At 37.2% G+C, this 20296-nt stretch overlaps 1 protein-coding gene across 1 annotated transcript in view; it reads right to left on the bottom strand.

Moving 5' to 3' along the window:
* Nucleotides 1–2532: 2532 nt before the first annotated feature.
* The window catches only part of KCNH7 (potassium voltage-gated channel subfamily H member 7), a 231377-nt gene continuing 213613 nt past the window's right edge, over nucleotides 2533–20296 (bottom strand). Inside the window, exons 15-18 of the mRNA XM_075756815.1 lie at nucleotides 12334–12597; nucleotides 7789–7957; nucleotides 4255–4447; nucleotides 2533–2875 (exon numbers count right to left, since the gene is read on the bottom strand). Of these exons, the coding sequence (XP_075612930.1) occupies nucleotides 2609–2875; nucleotides 4255–4447; nucleotides 7789–7957; nucleotides 12334–12597 (893 nt within the window). The 3' untranslated portion in view covers nucleotides 2533–2608. The remainder of the gene's footprint in view (nucleotides 2876–4254; nucleotides 4448–7788; nucleotides 7958–12333; nucleotides 12598–20296) is intronic.

Below are 20296 nucleotides of genomic sequence, written 5' to 3'. Positions count from 1 at the left end.
TTCAACAAGAAAAGAAGGTATCTGAGAAGGCAGGGAAGGGGCAGCTAGAGTACTGCCAGCCAAGTGGTCATCTTTCACATTTTGTTTCTTCATTCATTGGCAGATGTCTGGGGAGCTTAGAATCTCCATAACTTTGCAAAGTCTCCCTTAATTGCCCCCATTTAAGATTTTTCTTCCTGATAAATACAGACGAAGAGAAGGAACAAAGTCTCTTTGAGCCAAGAAAAGGAGTAAGGGATGGAGCTTTTCCTTCACTTGGACTAATTGAAATTGTTGTTGTTTTTCCTCTTCCGCAACACTTCTTCCCCAGTCCACCTGTTTTGCTCAGTCTCTTTGCCTTAATGTGAAATACCAAGTGATGAAATTGGACAAAGGGCATTTTGTAAAGTAATGCTCATGCATTATGCTTTTTTCATTAATTTTATTTTTAATTTATACCAGACTGTTTTGAATCTAGCATAATCACAATACTTTTTTAAAAAATGTGCTAGCTTGTTCTTTGTAACAGACATTAATATCAGTTACTAGATTGAGATAGAGCAGAAGTTGTTAACGCTTGCTATTTAAAAAGAAAAAGCAGAAGCTATTTCACTTTGTTATTCAGTACTCCTGTTTCAGTGGAGTATATGCAGGCAGAGATTCTGACTGGCCCAATGATGCTGTCACCTGGGATCTGATCTTGCAAGACACTATGCAGTGCAGACCTCCTGTCGTCATGGTAGAGGTAAGAGCAGTCAGCATGTTGTGGCATTTGGACCTTTCAACAATCAACAGCAGCATGAAGCAGAAGAAAATTTGATCTTGTATGGGAAGGGTTGGTTTCGCTTCACTTACAAAGGTTTTCAGTTAATTCATTTTTGTTTCTTGATATGCAAAGGTTTCTTGATATGCAGAGCCTCGCTCAGTAGCTCAACGTGCACAATGTTAAATGAGAGAAGATTCAGCCACCTTGGGTTTATCTACTGGCTGTATATGACTAAAAATGTTATGTATCATTCTGACCCCAACATATAATATATGTATCTGTTAATGTGAGGGTCAACCACTATTGCATTACTCTGTAGCACTGGTTGAAAACAGAGGGTTTAATTTGGTTTTAAAATTTAACTGCTCCCCCCTGCAACTGGTTTACATGCTTTTCTGAAACCAGTTCTCTTCCTAGAGGAATTTCACATTAAAGCTTTAAGATTAGAAAATCATGTGAACATCTTTAAATATTTAAAAACAGTAATAAAAAGGTCAGTTCCTTCTAAAATAAACACAACGTTTGAAGCAGAATAATATTTTAATAAAATTAAATCTAAGTATTCACAAAGCATTATGCATATACAGTACATACTGTATTTAAAGCCTACAGACCTTAAATCATTTTATTCTAATGTAGTCAGCTTTGGACACAAGCTAAGCTTACTCATTTTGTAATAAGAAAGTGTACAATTGTTCCTGAAAGTGATTTTACATATATACATATATATATCTCTCTCTATATCTATACTCCTACATGTAAGTGTAGGTATATACACACACTTGTGTGTATGTGTGTATATAGATATATACACACATATGTACACACATATGTACATATATAAAATACACACATGCACACGTACAGGAATGTGTGCGTGGTGTATGTGTGTGTCCACATACATATATACCCTATTTAGGATCATTGTAGAGGGGTGAGTCAGTAAAAACAGATAACTGCAAACAACCACCCTAATAATTATAAACCAAAAATGTGTAAAGTATTTTTTAATTAAACATTGTTAATAATTTGTAGTAAACAAAAGGGACACAGTCTTCTGTATTATATAGAAATCAGATTTATTGCATTTGATTATGTTTGTTTGACAGATGAAGAGTACCTGCTTGCTCATGGCAGCTAACTTCTATGGTGCAATTTTTTTGTTTAAACAAAAAGTACTGGAAACAAATTAGTGCCGTTCTGTGGATGCAGCCTATGGTGATACTTTCCAGCATGTGGCAGAGTTTTCCAGTCTCTTAAAATACTGCCCTACTTCAACTCATTTGGAAGGAGGCTGGTTTCTCTATCCTTCTTTCTCTAGATTCAGAATCACTGTGATGTATTGTAGAAAGCTCACTACAGGAAAGATAAATCAATTTTCAAAAGTGAGCTAGAAGATTTTGCTTGAATTTTAGCTTGGTCAGGTAGGAGGGTTTTTTTTTCTATATGAATTATTGTTATTGGTCTCCTATTTGCTCTGAAGACATATCCACAATAAAATACTATTTCCATGACAGCAGTAAATGGTAATCTCCATGCAACATAATTTCAGAACATGCATGTTATTTAAAAAAAAATAAAAATATAAGGTGCCTTGAGAATGCTGGCAGTTTTACATTTGGAACATACAGTTGGTGTGTGTGTAATATATATATATATATTTACATCAGAACTGCTCAACTTTACCTTACAAGCTTCAGATTTAGGAAAATATACAGTACTTTTGCATATAATGGTATATTCCTTGTAGCCCCTGAGTCAAGTATAGAGGATTTAAATACAAAAAAAAAAAAAAGAAAAAAAAAAATAAAAAAAGCCATTAAAAGCACTTACATTTTTATGTGAAGTAATAGTATAAAAGTATTATTTCCCAGGAAGACCAGGATCAGAAACATGCCTATGAAGACTCAAGATTCCTACAGTGCTTAGTGAAGATTCTGGCAAGGAAGGGTGCCTAATTGGCTGGAGATAAGTTTTACAATGCTGTGGGGGACACTCTACAGACCGGTCATGTTCTTGATCTAAAAAAGAAGCCAGGTTGTCTTCTGATGCTGTGTTAAGATGCACTCCACTTGAGAGGGATTCTTTGGATTTAAGTTTCGATTTTTCAAGGTCTAGAAATTCAGGACACTGGAAGGAAGGAGAAAAACCAAGATGGTAATAATTAAATCGGTTGCTTCCAGGCTCTTGCTCTGCTCAAAATTAGCACATTCAGACGGTTGCTGGAAAACCACTTTTGAAAATTAAGCAGTGTACTGAAATATTTTTACATGGTACTGCATTTGATTTAATGTAATTGAATGCAATTCTGTTGATTAATTGTAGATGTCTGGATATCTTGTCCCCTCCTCAGACTTGCTCATATGACATCAAGATACACATATGAACAGCCCTTTCTCAAGTACTGAATATTCTTGAGACCTGATCTAAGAGTATGGATTTCAACATTCTTGAATTTGCAATTTTGTTTCAGAACATAACTCTGGAATTGCATCATTCTGAACATTATAACCATTGGATTCCAGTCTCAGCACTCTGTTCTCCTTCACTTTTAAACTTGGAATTTGTGTGAAGTGTGCAGTGCACCTGCTGATGTTTGCAGAAGGTGGCCATATTTCTGTTCAGAGAGGTGTGTATATATTTTGGGCAGGTATATGCACGGTGAGTTTACACTTCCGAAAACTACTGCTGCACATCTGCTGCTCCAATAATCTTTCTGCACGCAAACTGCTGCCTTCTGGATGTGTTGGACTTACAGTGTCCTTATGTGTTCCAGCATACGCACGAGGAATCTGACACAGCCAAGCACGCCGGAATTACTAGTGGTGTGCTACATGACCGATTTGGGATTTCTCCACGTGCAGCAGCCTGTTTGCAAATAATATGCCACATCTCTGCCCAAGCTGTTAAACTGCAGAAATCCCAAACAAATTTGGAAAATCGTCACGTTTTGTCTGAACAGAACTGGGGTGTAAGACATGTATTGGGAAACACAGGTATGTCACAGCTTTGTATGTTCCTATTTCCAGCACTAGCAGGGGACTGGACATAAGAATGGTTTTAGCCCCTCCCACTTCCATATGTGTACAACCATCGTGCTACATCAGCTGGTCTTGGCTGGCCTGTACCTTGAGGGAAACATAGTTGTGGTGCTTCTGAGGACTTCATGAATGGCAGATGCACCCATGCAGGCAGGTCTGATGCTTGGAAAGTGTTTGTGGTTTACACCCATGTCTAGTATTTGTCATTTCTGCAAACTTTTGTGAAGACCGTGATAATTATAAGTAAATAAGTCTGATTATAAGATAATTGTATGAATCTCTACAAACCTCACAGAAAATGTAGCCTCTGAAACTGTGGTATCTAAGTCCACTGTGGAGGTCTAGCTCGAAATAATAATTTCATATTCCTTAAACTAGTGACCAAGCACCTAGATTAGTATGCGTTTCTTCCATCATAAACTAAACAGATTAGCAAACCTCTTTTGATCTTATTGGACGTATACACACCTGAGATGAAGGACTGAAACTTCTGTCTGTTTTAATTGATGCTGCAGGCTGAAGCTTTTGTATCACCTGGATTGCTGGCTGTTGATACTCTGCACCCGCAGTCACCATGCTATAGGCAGGTGGAATGAGCGTGGACTGCCTTTGCAGAAGCTGCAGGATGGTTTGGATATCAGCAGTCATTTGGGATTCAAGCCTAGAGAAGTAACACAAAATCAGTTAACTCATGGTCAGGAATAGGTATATTCTAACATACTGATTACAGGTGCATTCAAGAGGCACCTGCAGCTTATTAATAAAGCAAAATATTGCTTGTTATGACATGACCATGTCTTAAACAGGAAAGAACAGAAGAGGGAGTACTGAGCCCTTCCAAAGCGTGCTGGTTCTCCCTTTCCCATGCAGATCATATCTATATGCTTGTCTCTGATCTTTTTGCTACATGAAGGATAAGTTCATTACTGTTTGTTATGTTTGCAACAAAAAGTAACACAGGGGACCAGGCCTTTGGCTGAAATTAACTGGAATACTCTCTTAATTGTAACTACATTGATTTGTACTGGCTGAGGGTGGGACACTATTTCTTACACATCTGACAATTAATCTGACATTCTCAGTGCTAATACAATGCACTGAAATAGGCAGAAAGCAGAAAACCACATTTGTGCTTTTCCACAGTTAAAAAAAGAAAGATGTTTTCAAGATCATTAAAAAAACCCAACAGCCCAAGTCTCCTTACTGTGAAAATTTACTCAGACTTATTTAGACCTCATAATTAAAGTCAGCATTTCTGATGTTCAGGTTTAGTAGCTTTTTTCCTCTTTTTTTCCCTTTTCATAAATTTGTATATGACTTCTGAAACACTTGAGGTGCTTATGTTGTTTGCACTTACTGTTCCATAGCACTGAAATGGTTTTCAAATGGTCTTGCCAAGATCCGTGACTAACTCAGCAATAGGTAATGCCTGCTGTGCCTCCCCAGCTGCTGGAAGGCTACAGAACATGCTATGACAGACTGTACCGCAGATATACAGCCTTCTGTATTGCAACTCATCTTCTGACAGCGTAAACAAATCTTTGTCAGCAGCCTTTAATGTTGTGAATGTTACTACTTGGGCTCCCTACAGCTGCAGAATTGATCCTGTGCTGACAGATTTTTGCTTTCACCAAGTGCTTCACTGTTTGATATTATTTTTATCATGTTGGAGTTGTCCATTACCTGTGTCATTTATTTATAAAAGCGTCTATGAAATTAATCCAAAAGGTATGTCCAAAGAATATTTAGGATGCTCTTTCTTCATTTATCAGGAGAAGCTGGTTTTGTGTCATCGGCTCTCATAGAGAAAAGCCCAAACCCAGAGTTACAGTCAGTCATGCCCTCCTCACCCTCTTCTTCAGCTCCCTTGGGTTCTTTGCTACTTGCAAATGTACTGATCTCACACAAGCATGATGCTGATGCCACAGGGGAAAATACTGCAGCAGCAGCAGCATGCCACCATCCAGAGAGCTTCCATCTGCTAAACCTGGGTCTTAACATCTCAGTGAATAAAAGGGATTTAGCATTGGAGGACTTGCATCAATGATTGTCTTTGGCTTGGAATTAACTCTGAAATAACCTCTGAAATTAACTCTGAAAATTAACTCCCTTCTTACGTTGTTAGTACTTGATGGGAGTTTCCTAGTACTTGAAATCAAAGAGTACCTCTGGTAGTCTTTATTCATCATCATTGCATACATTATTTCTCCCTCCTTTCTCCAAAATTAAAAACAAGTCCCTGTCACGCCACCCAAGGATGAACAAACAGGAGAACCTTAGATGCTTGGCCCACAGCCTCTATGAAATTCCAGTTGCTTAAAGAGGAGAAACAGAGATAGCTCTAGGGACATCTTCCTTTTACAAAGGCTTTCCAGCCTTCTATATCCATTTAATAATTTGAGTGTTATGCCAATCCCTAACTTGGTGTGGAAAAGGTCAGAAAGAAGTGACCCTAATTTTTAGTCCAGCAGGTCAGATCTGACATAAGCAGTGTAGAATATTGTCTTTTACATTCATAGAAGACCCAGCAAGGGCCCAAATCCAGAAAGCATGAAAAGCTTTAAAAACATGAGAAGAGTTAAAGAATAAAATGATTTAATAAAATCCATGGCAATTTAAATCAGTTTATCAGCAACAATGATATTTTCTCACTCAAAAAATACTGAGAATTTGCATAAGAATTTGATAAAACTATGGGTAAATTCGAGATATAACTTCAGTTTCAAGAGCTTAGGATTTCAGGAAAAGAAATGTAACTGAAAGACTATGCACTGTTGATGGGGAACATGCAGCTGTTTAGTTATGTGACATTTACAGTTACTTAGATTACTTGACGTTACTGCAATTAGAAATTATGGCAATTTAGGCTTATGTGTTAAAAATGTCTTTTAAATGTACTATATAGTATTCAGAAATGAAAAATACTATGGTTTGATTGGCTTATGGTAGATGAAGGAAGCGATATGCAGTTAACCTGGCTTTAAACTGATTGCTAAAATATACAGCACAGAATGCTAATGAAGAGCTACTAAAGTATAATTAGGGCTGAGTGCGTGTCATGGTATTTGTCATGGAAAAATATTGAAAGTAATGGAATTGCAGAATGAAAATAATAAAAAAGCCAAAGACCTAAGCATAGGGCAATTTAAAATTAAGTGAAATTACATGGTAAATTGTAGTGTAGGATGGATCAAAATTCTGTAACCGTATTTTTAAGATGCAATAAGCTATGCTGCTTAGCTGCCAACGAAGAGTAGTGTCTCAGAGAGCAAAAGAGAGAAGGAAGAGACAGTTTCTTAAGCAAAGGTAATAATGGATTCTGACAAGAAAAGCATCTCATTTCTGTTGTAACAGATATAAGTATTTTGCCTTTGCATACTCCCATGTCTTATTATAGAGACAGTTGCAAAATAAGTCAATTCATCAAAAAGGGTATTTATCTTTTTTAAACAAGGCAGCTGGTTTACTTTGGGTGTACAGGAAAGAAAGAGTACTTCAGTTATTAAAGATACTGAAAATTGACCTTTTGTGGATATGTAAATATCTAGGAATCACTGTTAAGGGAAGAGCACTCTAGGTGAGGGGAGATTTAAATTTAACAAGTTTAGGTGCTTCACTAGAGTTTCTTCGTGAAAAAGCTGGTCTCCTAAACAGTCAATTGAGGAGAAAGGCTCTTCTGCAAGGCAATTCAGAGCAGCTAATCTGGGTACCTCGAGGTAAATTTTGGCAATGAATTTAAAATTTTGTACCCAGCATTCCCAGAAAAGGTTTTTCCAAGAATCTGGAAGACTGAACTTAGGTGATATTTAGGCTCCTTAGTATACATATAGACAACAAAGTGATATTCCCATCAAGCATATTTTTGTACTTTTGAGCTTCTGTAGAGCTGAATGCTTTTGGAAACTTCCTGTGCAAATTCATTCCTCCTGTAGCATCCTTAATATCAGTTGTATTATGTACTCTTTCACACATATCTTTTTTTGGTCTTATCTCTGTTTTTACCTGTTGAGTTGTTCTTGAAGTAAATCTAATCGATTCTCCACTTCCCCATATATAAAGTCACTCTCAGTTTCACAGGTGCCCCACGTAACATGGGGTAGTGCTGACTGAGTTGGGGAGTCCTGGTACTCCTGGATGTTCTCCTGCTCCCAGTCTCTTTTATCAGTGATATCTGATGAAAAACAAACCATATAAAAGTATAGTTTCATATACATGCTATTAGAGAGGGGTTGGCACCCCTCAAGCATCCCACTTACTAGTGTTTCTCAAAACCTTGAAAGTCAAATTAGTACGCTGGCACACTGCCTGAGCAACTCTGTTTCTAACTACTATTTAAGAAAAAATAAAAGCGGTATCATCCAAAAATTATAAAATTCTAACCTAACAATAGCAACAAGCTAACATTTTGAAGCTGTAGACAAACAAGCAGTTTTGTCTAGTCAGCACCATCAGAGTTCTGCCTCTGAATGGCTCCTATTTCTTTAGTTTTCTATTATTTTACCAATGAAGCCCCAATTTTTCCAAGTGGTTTTTTCTTTTTTTTTCTTCTCTTTTTTCCAATTCGTTGGTCATTAAAATGAGAAATATTTGTTCAAACCTAGGTACATTAAATGATGTATTTGAATGTCTTTGATTGTGTGTTTCAGAGACCTGGCTAAAACCTCTTCTCTTGCCCTTGAATGTGCTATTGAAGTGTATTTACTGTTTAGCTTTTTGATGTAAAAGAAGGACTTGCTCCATTGCATTTACAGCACTGAGCATGCATTAAAGTGCATTGGAATGCCCCCTATAGAAAAAGTTGCCAGAGCTCAGCTCGCTGCCTTTCCTATAGGCTTCACCCTATACCTGCTGTGCCTAAAATGATATACGTCTTGTCCCTCCCAGTTCTTGGATCTCTGTGATCAAGCACTGCACCTTACCACCCAATCAGAACTCAGGATCCTCCTTCCTTTTGGCTGGATTTCTGGTTTGAGCTATTTCTCCTTCCTCTTTCAATTTGCTCAACTTACACCTCTGTGTAAATTAATTAGTTTACATTCCTGGCTCTAGGCTGTTGCCCCTGTTCACCAAGCTGTTGAAAAGTTACAAATCATTTATCATGGGATGTATTAGTTGCACATACCCTTATCTGATATAGAATGAAGATCTTGCTGTGAGCTTTGCAGAGACTACAGGAGACATATTTAGGATGAACAGTGCTTTTTCTACGTCTACTCCCCACCCCCCCCACCTCAAGCCTTTGTTACTTTGAGTGAATCTGTTGTCACGCAGTCAAAAGTTGCTCAGTACCACTCAGATTCTCCTCTGCTGAGATAAAAAAGGCTGTTAAAACCTTAACACCTGTTCAGTACAACTCCCATTAGGGTTGTATTTGTAATTATTTAACTACATGAATTTACAGAATGTATTAGAAGTTCTTACTGTGCTCAGGCTGCTGCTTCAACATACAGCTGGACAAAATCTTTGACTGCTTATAAGGCGTCAGCCTCTGTTGTATGAGCAGTTGGATTTGAATCCCACGCCCCCCAGTAGTCCCTGAATGGTTTCCTCAGAGCTTCTCCTAACACTTCTCTTGGCACTGCTTGCTGATAACTCAGCATAGGTTACAGTCATTTCACACTTGTGAAATTTTTCTAAGCAGCCATAGCAGCCAAAGCCATGTTTCAAAGAAAAGAGAAAAAAAACACAGTGTGGGTGACATGTGAGAGGTTTGTCCAAATGCTATTAGCTAAACCTTTTCAAACACATCTTTGAGCAGTGTTGCTCTAAGTAAAGAAAAAAAAAAAATCCTGCTGAGATTTAGTATTTCAGGCAGATTTAGCCAGGAAGGGGAGCTCTCACTACGTGACTCCAAGTGGAGGAGGAGACTTGTTTCTCTTTTTTATCAGAGAAAGGTGCTTCCTGCATTGTCTGATCTTTGCTAGCAGGTGCTAGAAGGTTTCCTGGAGCTGTAGAATTTCATGTGACATGACCTATAACTGATTTTATGCACTGAGCAGAAGGAAGGGGAAAGAGATTTCATCTTGGCTACACAGAAACCTGTTTAGTTTCTCAGCCACTTAAGCCAACAGAAGGAAAGAGGAAAACAGTGCCAGAGAAGCACGTAATTTGGTTTTAGCAGGCACACATGGCATGATTTGCAGTGTCCAAGGAAGTTGGAAACCTCTCAGCAAAGTGAAGGGAGCAGACTGTGGCAAATTCAGGGGTAAAAATTTTAAACTGTGGGTGTGGGTGCAATGGATGTGTAAAGCCAGTGGATTCACTTTTAAGCAGTGCATTTCAGAGGTAGAAACTAAAAATATAGGCCATACATTTCACTGCTTTTTAATGTCCTGTAAAAACCAAGTTGTTGGTTGTTTTACACAGTGTGTCATTCAATAAAATCACATATTTTTCAATGCCATGGATTATACCAGGGAAATCACTGCTGGTTTTTGTCCCAGAATATGTGTTTGTAGACAATTACAATAAACATTTAATTTGTGACAAAGCAAATGATTTGGCACTCAAATTATAAAATAAGTTCATACACCATAAGCAAGTTAATACACTATAAGGTAGGGTATTGTACTATTCTAAGCATCTTTTCAAGTACTTCCACGTACTTGAGTACCTCCAGAAAAGCCCAACAGTTACAACTTTATAACCAGCTATGTTCTTCCAGGGCTTGAACAATCCTAGACTGAGAACTATGTCAATAAATGTATAACGTGGTTCACTTGAACAATTCAAGAATCAATCTTATAGCCCGAATAATGACCAAATGAAAATAGAAAATAGCATTTTTCTGCAATATATAGTTTATCAGCTATGGGAAAATTATCAGGTCTTTTCAAGAGAGCTGTATGTTTTAATGTTGTATGTCAGGATTATGAGAGAGACGTTTATGCAGTTTCTGCCCATGTTATCCAATACATTATTAATAGTCTTTCCATTCATCAATGGTAATGACCAAAGCTTAAAACAAAACTAAAGGTAATTAAATATGTATCAGTCACAGTGGTAATGAATTGTGGTAGCTTTATACAAGTGCATTTGTATTTGAGAATTTTATGTGGGTTATAAACATACATACAAACAAGCAGAGTTTATTTCAAAATTTCATTACGTTTATAATTACTTTTCTGGTAAAGCTGTAACTGATCTCTAATTAACAGCAGGAATAAGAATTTAGTTTAAAGCATATATCAATCAAAGCTGATCCTATTTTATTGACCTTGAAGTTTTTATGAAAGTTGCAAGAAAGGTAATGAGCTTTCATGCACATTAGCAGAAGTGCTATATTACAAAGTGTAAAAAAGAATGTGGTCTTAATCAAAATATGTAACCTTTAGACATGCTAAATTTAGCGCAAATAAAATCTGTGATAGGTTGCCTTGGAAAACGTTGCTATAGCTGCAAGGACACATTTCTGGCTATTGGTAGGGGAAAGGTAAGCTTTCAAATTGCAGTATGTATGCAACAAGTTTATGTGGTGCTGATTTTTATAGCCCTAACAGGAGGAGACCAAACTTCACATATTCATACCTTTGAAACATAAAAAAGACATAGTTTGGCCTGATTAATCATTAGGATTGTTTGAAATTATAGCCTAAAAGCCTAAAGTTTATTGAATGATGATTAAATGGTTAAATTGCCTCAATGGAAACAAACTGCTGGGGAAACCAGCATTGAACAGTAAATATGTAATTCTTCCCTTCAGACTGAAACAATTACAAATGAACTTTCAGCAATATTTAAATTGTATATTAATCCACAGCTTTTCATTAATTTCCCTTCACATCACTGAGAAAATTAATATTTCAGTATATTAGATGTAATTTTAATTATGTGGTTTAACTCTAGATTAAGATTGCTTAATAGCTTTGATCATTTGTCATACACAGAATGCTAAATCTCTGTTCTTATGTTTTACTTATGGAAGTCAGGATTTGGTCAGCGTGATGTAATGTCACTCCTTTTAACCAACATGTGCAGCAAAATGGGATAGCATTCTTTCAAGCTATTATGAAATTTTTTTCAAGTAATTTTAGTTGTGCCTTGTCAATACAGAGAATTTTTTTTTTTTTTTTTTTTTTTTGGTGCATGTGCAACCATCACTAGGTTTATCTAGCTCTCATTATCTACGATTTTTTACTGTCACCCAGCCCTGGCATATCGAACACCCTTTGAGGGATTCTTCACTGCTTTGAGTGCAGTTTTGATCCATGGGCACTCAGTGAAGTCCAGTACCAGTTGACAATTGTAAAGAGTTTGTTTAGATGACTTTCCTAAGGCAGTTCAGTTACAAGGTGATTTATTAACAAGGCCTGAAATAGCCATTTGGAGGTTTTATAATCCAGTCACACAGCCAGTGTATTAAACTACATTAATCCTTTTGAAAAATAATAAATTTTATCTAAATTTTTTTTCTTGTTAACCTTTCAGGAAACACAAAAGTAAATATTATGTAAAGAATCAATAGAATAATTCAGAAAATGTTTTTTGATAATTAGACTAAAAAAAGTTGTCTACTCCAACCTTACAAAATAGCATCAGCTAGATTACCTTTGCAAGAATTGCTTATTTTATCAATAAGAATTTCTTCTGTCGCATCAACCATTTCTTCAAAGTCCACCTCTGTGGTTTTCTCTGTTACAGAAGGGTAATCAGCTATCCCAGAGAACAGGGGCTTTTGCTCATCTTCGATGGAGGACACAAAAGATGATGACCCGCTTTTTTTCTCCTCAAAGTGTTTCTTAATAGATTGATAGTATCTGGTGGTGTCCCCTGAGGGTTCAGGATCTCTCTGATCATTCTCTTTGAAATAATCTGTTAAACAGAAATAATTGTTTACAATAATATGCAGTTCATGAAATTGTGTTCTAGTTTATTCTGGTCTGAGGATGAAGATGATTATTATGTCAGTTACAAAGTTCATTGTCTATTAGAATAAATTACTTTAAAGCCTTTTTTGATTCATGTGTCAGAGGAGATTTATATTTCTTTTGAAGTCCTAGAAGACATTTGTATGTATGTAGTAAGGATTTGTAGTGCCTAAACTGTAACTCATTATGCAAAAAGTTGCTTATATCAAAACAGCAAATGTTTTATCCAACACAGACCTCCTGTTTAGTCATTGTTTTCCCAGGTGAGGATGAGATTTGAGAAGCCCTTATATTCCAAAGTTTTAAAAACTTAACTTCTTATTTCATTCCCTCTTCCAATTTCTCACATTCCTGGGCATTTCTCACAGTCTTGACGAGCTAACAGTCGTGGATATCAGACTCGGTATCAGAACTAACCATTTAAGTTATGCTCACATAAGAACATCTTTGCTGATCATTCTTTTCCCAGAAAAGGCAAATGTATCAATCAACTCTCAACCTCAAAATGTCTGGGCCCACCTAACTAGACAGCATATTTCTCCATGCTCATTACTGCCAAACCTATATTTAGGATTGATATGGTAGAAAGAAACCCTTTTGGTTCAAAAGGAAGGGAGCTCTTTGTCTGTCTTTGTGGGATCATCTCAAAACAACTTTCCAAAGTAGCCCAAATTCCTTAGCCTTTAGAATTAATTGGAATACTCTGAACATCTAATCTTTTGAATAAGAAAAGTGCACAACATGCTGTGACATATATGGTAGCAGAATACAAATCAAGTTGAGAATGAATCTTTCATTAATCGCATTCAAGATCTGTTGTGAGGAAGAGCAGATTCAGTCCTCTTAAGAAGTGGCAAATAAAACTAGATTTAAAGCAGATGCCTTTAAAAACACATTGTAAAAATTAAATAGGATTTGATCATTTATGAATGATCATTTATGAATACAGAGAACTCCTGATCTCTTTTCAGCATAAACTTGAAGCTATTATCCAATTCAATATTTGGTCTTACTTATTTTAAACTGAAATGTCAAGATAATTCCAGTTCTGCTATTTATTTAAAACACATTTTAGCAGGGTAGTCTCAACAACATATAAATACTGTAACTAGTTTGCATTAACTTCCTGGGGAGACAGCATGATTTCCCATCTGCTTTGTGCTAATTACTAATCAACATAGCTCTGGAATGTCTGTAGTCTTTACAGCCCACAGCAGCGGCTAATACAACATTCAGTATATTCCCTAGGTTTCTCCTCTGTTTTCTGGTCATTATAAGGAAGTGAAACTGTGGCCTCATCTAATGCTCTTTATCTGCACATAAAGAGAATGCAATATCTGTACAGAGCACTCTGCAGGAGTCCAGACACCTGTGAGCAGTGAGGGCAGGCAATGGCAAACAAAATAAAACCCATACTAAAGCAGGTACTCCTGTACCCTCTAGAGTCTCCAAGGGCAATTAACACAGCCCTGGACAAAAGTGACTTTATTTGGCTTCTGTTAAGCAGGATTACTAGTTATAAGTGATACTGGTGATACTATGATACTGCAAAGGTGTCAACAGAAATGCGAAGAGACTGGCAATGTAAAGCTCTTGGGGGATGCTCAGACTGGAGAGTCAAGTACTGTGTTCTCTGCAATCCCACCTCCAAAACTGTACAAAACTGAAAGCTTCATAAGAAAATTCTAATGTAGATGTCTCCCATGGCTTTTCTTTTGGGTCAATGGCTCAATGTCCAAGTGGAGAACAGTGATGAGTGGTGTTCCTCAGGGGTCGGTACTGGGACCGACACTGTTCAACATTGTTGGTGACATGGACAATGGGATCGAGCGCACCCTCAGCAAGTTTGCTGACAACACCAAGCTGTGTGGTGTGGTTGACACACTGGAGGGAAGGGATGCCATCCAGAGGGACCTTGACAGGCTGGAGAAGTGGGCCGATGCGAACCGCATGAAGTTCAACAAGGCCAAGTGCAAGGTCCTGCACGTGGGTCGGCACAATCCCAAGCACGACTACAGGCTGGGCGAGGAACGGATTGAAAGCAGCCCCGAGGAGAAGGACTTGGGGGTATTGATTGATGAGAAGCTCAACATGAGCCGGCAGTGTGCGCTTGCAGCCCAGAAAGTCACCCATGTCCTGGGCTGCATCAAGAGAGGTGTGACCAGCAGGGCGAGGGAGGTGATCTTGCCCCTCTACTCTGCTCTTGTGAGACCCCACCTGGAGTACTGCGTCCAGCTCTGGGGGCCCCAGTACAGGAGAGACATCGAGCTGTTGGAGCGAGTCCAGAGGAGGGCCACGAAGCTGATCAGAGGGATGGAGCACCTCTCCTATGAGGACAGGCTGAAAGAGTTGGGATTGTTCAGCCTGGAGAAAAAGAAGGCTCCAGGGAGATCTAATTGCGGCTTACCAGTATCTGAAGGGGCCTACAGGAAAGATGGTGAGGGACTGTTTATCAGGGAGTGTAGTGACAGGACAAGGGGTAATGGGTTTAAGCTGAAGGAGGGTCGATTTAGATTAGATGTTAGAAAGGAATTCTTTACTGTTAGAGTGGTGAGGTACTGGAACAGGTTGCCCAGAGAGGTTGTGGATGCACCATCCCTGGAAGTGTTTAACACCAGGTTGGACGAGGCTTTGGGCAACGTGATCTAGTGGAGGGTGTCCCTGCCCACAGCAGGGGGGGTTGGAACTAGGTGATCTTTCAGGTCCCTTCCAACCCAAACCATTCTATGATTCTATGATTCTGTATATGATGAAATACATACAGTCATGCTACAGTAAATTGTCTTAATTACTTACTGCTTGACTGACTTCAACCTGTGAAAAAGACCTTGTAATGAAAGCTTGAAATTGCCATTTTTTAGGGTAATTTTTTATGTTCGTGGGATTTTGTGCACTAACGGTAGCTGTAATGAGCACCCTGTGGAATACAAATCAATCAATGGGCTAATTTTAAGAGGAGGTCATTGAGACTCTAATGAAAAAAATTGTATAGCAGCTGAAGTATAGCAGACTGTCTTATCTGTATATTCATAAAATACTAAAATATCTAGAAACAAGAAGGCAGATTCTGCTAACAATTACACTGCTGTAAAACCAAGGTAATTCGATCGGTATCCCTGCGTTTAGTCTCCATCTATATCAGAACAACAGATCATATTCTTTTCCAAATGCTATCCAGGTATAACAAAGTCACTGGCATTAGAAGGAAAGCAATCTGTTGAATGTAGGGTCCTGCCTATTGAAATCAGGGAAGATTTGATCATCAGCTGATCTATTTCAAAATATGCATCTTTGGCTTTATTGTCGTTGCTTTATCTGCTGGCCATCCAGCTACATTCAGAGAGTCAAAAGTTGTTTTCCTTTTAAAAGTCTCTTATTTAATGCTAAAGATTCTTCTGTCTGGAGAATAATCCTGTGATGTTTTGCACCTAGAGTAGGAATTAAAATGGAAACTGCATTTTTTATTTGGCTCTTTAAGACCTGATAATAGTGCAAGCTCTATACCTCAGCTCAACAGCTTAGCAGTGCCTCTGTAGCTCAGTGGAAATATGTTACAAATAATATCTAGGTAGAGCGTTATTCAGAGTCTGAATTTCTCCAGTTTCTCCTTGTTTTTGTAATGAAATTCAGTTATTGGTTTGGAATGAATTTTCCAGAAGAGAAGAGTTTTCTCTGTGTGTGCGTATGGATAAGTTCACTTTCTATCACACAGACTCGAGGTTTCAAAAGGTTTCTCTTCTCCTTTCTCTTCTGTTTCCAAAATAAATGTAATCATTAAAAAACCTCCTTATCCTAGTGCTTTCTCCTCCCTTTTCCAGTAAGACAAGTTTCACTCTCTGATTCTGATGGCTAGAAAATATGTTTTGCTGAAAATGATTATTTTGAAACTTCCTGCTTTACCAAACATGTACAAACATAATTTACACTCTTTATGGGACTCATTTTAGTCTGTTATGTATTGTGGGTGCCTGCCAAGTTTACAGGCAATGTCCTCTGACACTTGCTGTCTGGAAATTCCAAAATCTTCATAGTAATTATCAGAAGGTTTGTGTCCTGCTTTTCACACTTGCACTGGAAAAGGAAGGGAAGAAACAGGGTTGTCATGAGGCAATGAAATAGAGCTATGACATAGACTCACAGAAATACTGGCATAAAATCCAGCTTGGGGGGATAGTTACCAGAGATCAAACAAGTTTCTTTTGTGTGCCATGGTCAGCCTGTAGTATTGAAGTTTTGCATTATTGGGACAGAGGCAGTCTGCATGATCTAGACATATTTTCTCTTAACGTATTAGTCTGCTGCAAATAATATTGGCAAAAGTGTCAGTAATACCTGTGGAGCAGCATTGTTTAATATTACTGTAATTTCATTAACTGGAATTTGTCATACTTAATCAGGCTAGCTATGTAGCCTAGTGTTTCAGAAGGTGGCAAATTTTTACTCCCTTTTTTCAGCCATCCAATAAAAAGTCCCATAATATGCCTAGACAAATTCAATTTTGTGTAGGAAATGAGGTGAATGACTTCCTCACCCCCACAGAAAGCAATTTATATCCAAACCATAAAACAGATAATCCTTATCATTAACTTGATCTGCATAACTATAAATCTGTTCAGCAGACATGACATCTTCCCTTTCCTTTGAAAAAACATACCATATTATTTTATGCTACACCAAGTCAGTCCCTTGGTAAGGAGAAATGCACATTGTGACTTTGAAAGAGGGATGATTGAGTGCTCAAAAGGTCTGCAGGTTCTCAGATTCCCAGCAAATATTTTGGTTCAAGTGTTATTAGCTGCTTCTTATGTTGTATTCACAAATATTCCTGTGGTGGTCAATCTGTGTTTCCTACATATGAACAAAATATTTGCTAATCATCATGACTATTTGTTATCTGTTCTTTAATTTTAAAATGTCAGTTACCTTGTCAGAAAGCAGAAAAATGCCTTATGTGCCCACCCATGCACCATGGGCAGCAAATATTTAGAGTGAAAAGTCAGTTACCAAGCATTTCCGATAGTATGTTAAATACAATACCACAGAGTTGAAAAAGTGCAATATCTCAAAGATGTACAAAAATCAAAAGCTGTTGATGCATAATTTGAACACGGATGTTCAAACCATGCCTACATTTTCTACCATATGAGTAGGGAGCAGTGTAAAATCAGTCAGGGAAAATGGTAATCCTAATTCCTGTAATCACAGCTATTCACTTAGCGGTGTAAGAACAATATAATCAATACATAATATTATGTAATATCAAAGATTACTGGTACTGTGGAGCAGGACCAATATATCATGAGGGGTGATTCCAGAGAAGTCTGCTTAAGTTGTATGCAGGCTAAACTATTCTATAGAATGCCAATCAGGGACTTCAGGATTATTAAACTGCTAATTAAAATGCTCCTAATTTTCTTTTCCTTACTCTTTGCTTCATACTTAGTTGAATGTGACTGGTATGGAGTACATTGCTAAATATAACTGAGTACCTTCCGATAGAGTAGGTAACAGAAGAATATCAAAAGGGAGGAAACTGATTGCTTGTGAACATGAAAATGAAAAGCAACCTAGCATCTGGTCATTCAGCAGGTAACTGTTGCTATAGTGAATATATACCATTTTGCCATGTTTTTCATATATCTAAGAATAAAAAAAAGTTAAAGTAATTTTTATTCCTTTAAGATATATAATTATAGCAGTGAAATCCAGAGACAAGATGCCTGACACTTTTATTCCTATTGCCATCCTTTCTTTAACTCGGGTCTTTCAGATTGGGTTTCAACCCAATCTGTAATTAATATTTTCACTTGAATATTATGTTCATACAGGATGTTCCAATAATAGACTTCAGAATGGATTTTTAATTCACAAGTTCTATTAACTCTTTATTGCTTAATTTTAGTGAATTTAAAAATCTTCAGAGAGAAAACTGTATTGATTTGCAAACAGTCTTAGAGGAAACAGTATGAAGAACTTCAGTGGATTTTTTTCCAATGGGAGGAGGACATGATCCCCACAATCTTTACAAATACATGACAAGCAATAAAATTCTGGACAAGATAAATAAAGCATGACAAGATAAAATTCTGGACTTCATTTTGTATGCAAGATTTGATATGAGAGGCATTCCACCTTTGCTACCAGAAAATTTGTCTGAAAACTGATTTTGGCCTTGTCTTAGAGATATTTCACCCTTCTCAGATATCAGGAAGTACTATAATGTATCCTGAGTTAACTTAAACAAACCTAAGATGTTTATAAATCTTGAATTTTAGTGCTTGAGCTCTTGTCTCTCAGAATCAAATTGGCCTACACTCAGCCTCAGGGACCTGACGCTGCATATTGTGACATCTGGATCTTTGTCAAAACCAGCTTCAACTCATGTCCTGACAGGAAACATGTGCCAGGAAAGGTCACCTGAAAGTCCATTCCGGAAGATGAACAACTTGAACAAAGCGCTCTACCATTTTCAACTGAAGAGAAATTTGTCCGTTGTCAGGACAATCTTCTATTGCCGTCATGATCATCACAGGTCATGACTGGTGATCATGGAAATTGGGAAGTGCTGCCTTCATAAATATTTCTGAGTGCCTGCTGAAAGCATAACTTGCTCCAACATCTGCACATTACCAATACATCCCTGAGGACAAAATAGTACAGAAAAAAGCAAAAACTTTTAAGGGAAGTTTAATCATAAAGTCCTTATAACTAATAATTTGAAGTGAAAGGAAAGCAGAAATTAGTATCTCTAGAGGTTTTTCTTGCTCTTTGATAAAACATCATCAATGATTATAGCACTGTTCAAGTAAACAGAATGTCTAAGTATGAGTACTAGAAAAATTACCTACTTTTTGGATGAGTTTTAATGCATGAAAACTGTGTGGTAAAAGTCACAAATTTAGTGTGCATGAAAAAAGAAAAGTAGTTTGAAAGCTGTGCAAAATTTCTATTGGATAGCCTGGAAATTTCAGATCTAAATATTTTCAAAAAGATCTCAGCTGAAATTATATAAATTGTATGGTCAAGAGAAGTATTTGGTCCGAAAGCTCTGAAAACACTGTTAAAATCTGCAGTGTACTTCATATAGCAAGCATCTCTGAATAGGAGAACTATTTATATAGCACATATAATATAGTAATAATGCTTAGCACAGTGAGAGAATTAACATAAAAGCTGCCTTTCACATACACTTTATTTGCTTTTGTTAATCTAAATAATGATATAGTTTTCTGATGGTTAGTTGCACTAGAATTCACTTTTAAAAGTGGAAAGTTACATTTGCAGCTTTTTAGTTGTAATTAGATGAATTAGTAAAGCACACAGTACCTACTCATTGATAAAGCTATTTCTTCACATTTGAAGACCACAGGATTACAAATTTTAGAAAAAGAGCAATGGAACCCTGAAGTAATCACATATTCATTAATAATTTAATTTAGCAACAGTGCCAGATTTTCATGATAAGATGAGAACTAGCTACATTACTATAGTTTTTCCTTCTCTGGACATCATATACAGTTATGCCCTTCTACAGCATACTATCCAGCAGAACTTAGGTGAAATAAAGAACAAGTGAAAATGGATTCTATCCATCAGAGATTTTTTGGCTTTAAAATAATCTTTTGAAACAAATATAGTTATAT

The sequence above is a fragment of the Balearica regulorum genome, chromosome 6, assembly GCF_011004875.1.
Source record: "Balearica regulorum gibbericeps isolate bBalReg1 chromosome 6, bBalReg1.pri, whole genome shotgun sequence".
Taxonomy (NCBI): Eukaryota; Metazoa; Chordata; class Aves; order Gruiformes; family Gruidae; genus Balearica; species Balearica regulorum.
This window is presented reverse-complemented; position numbering and strand designations above follow the sequence as displayed.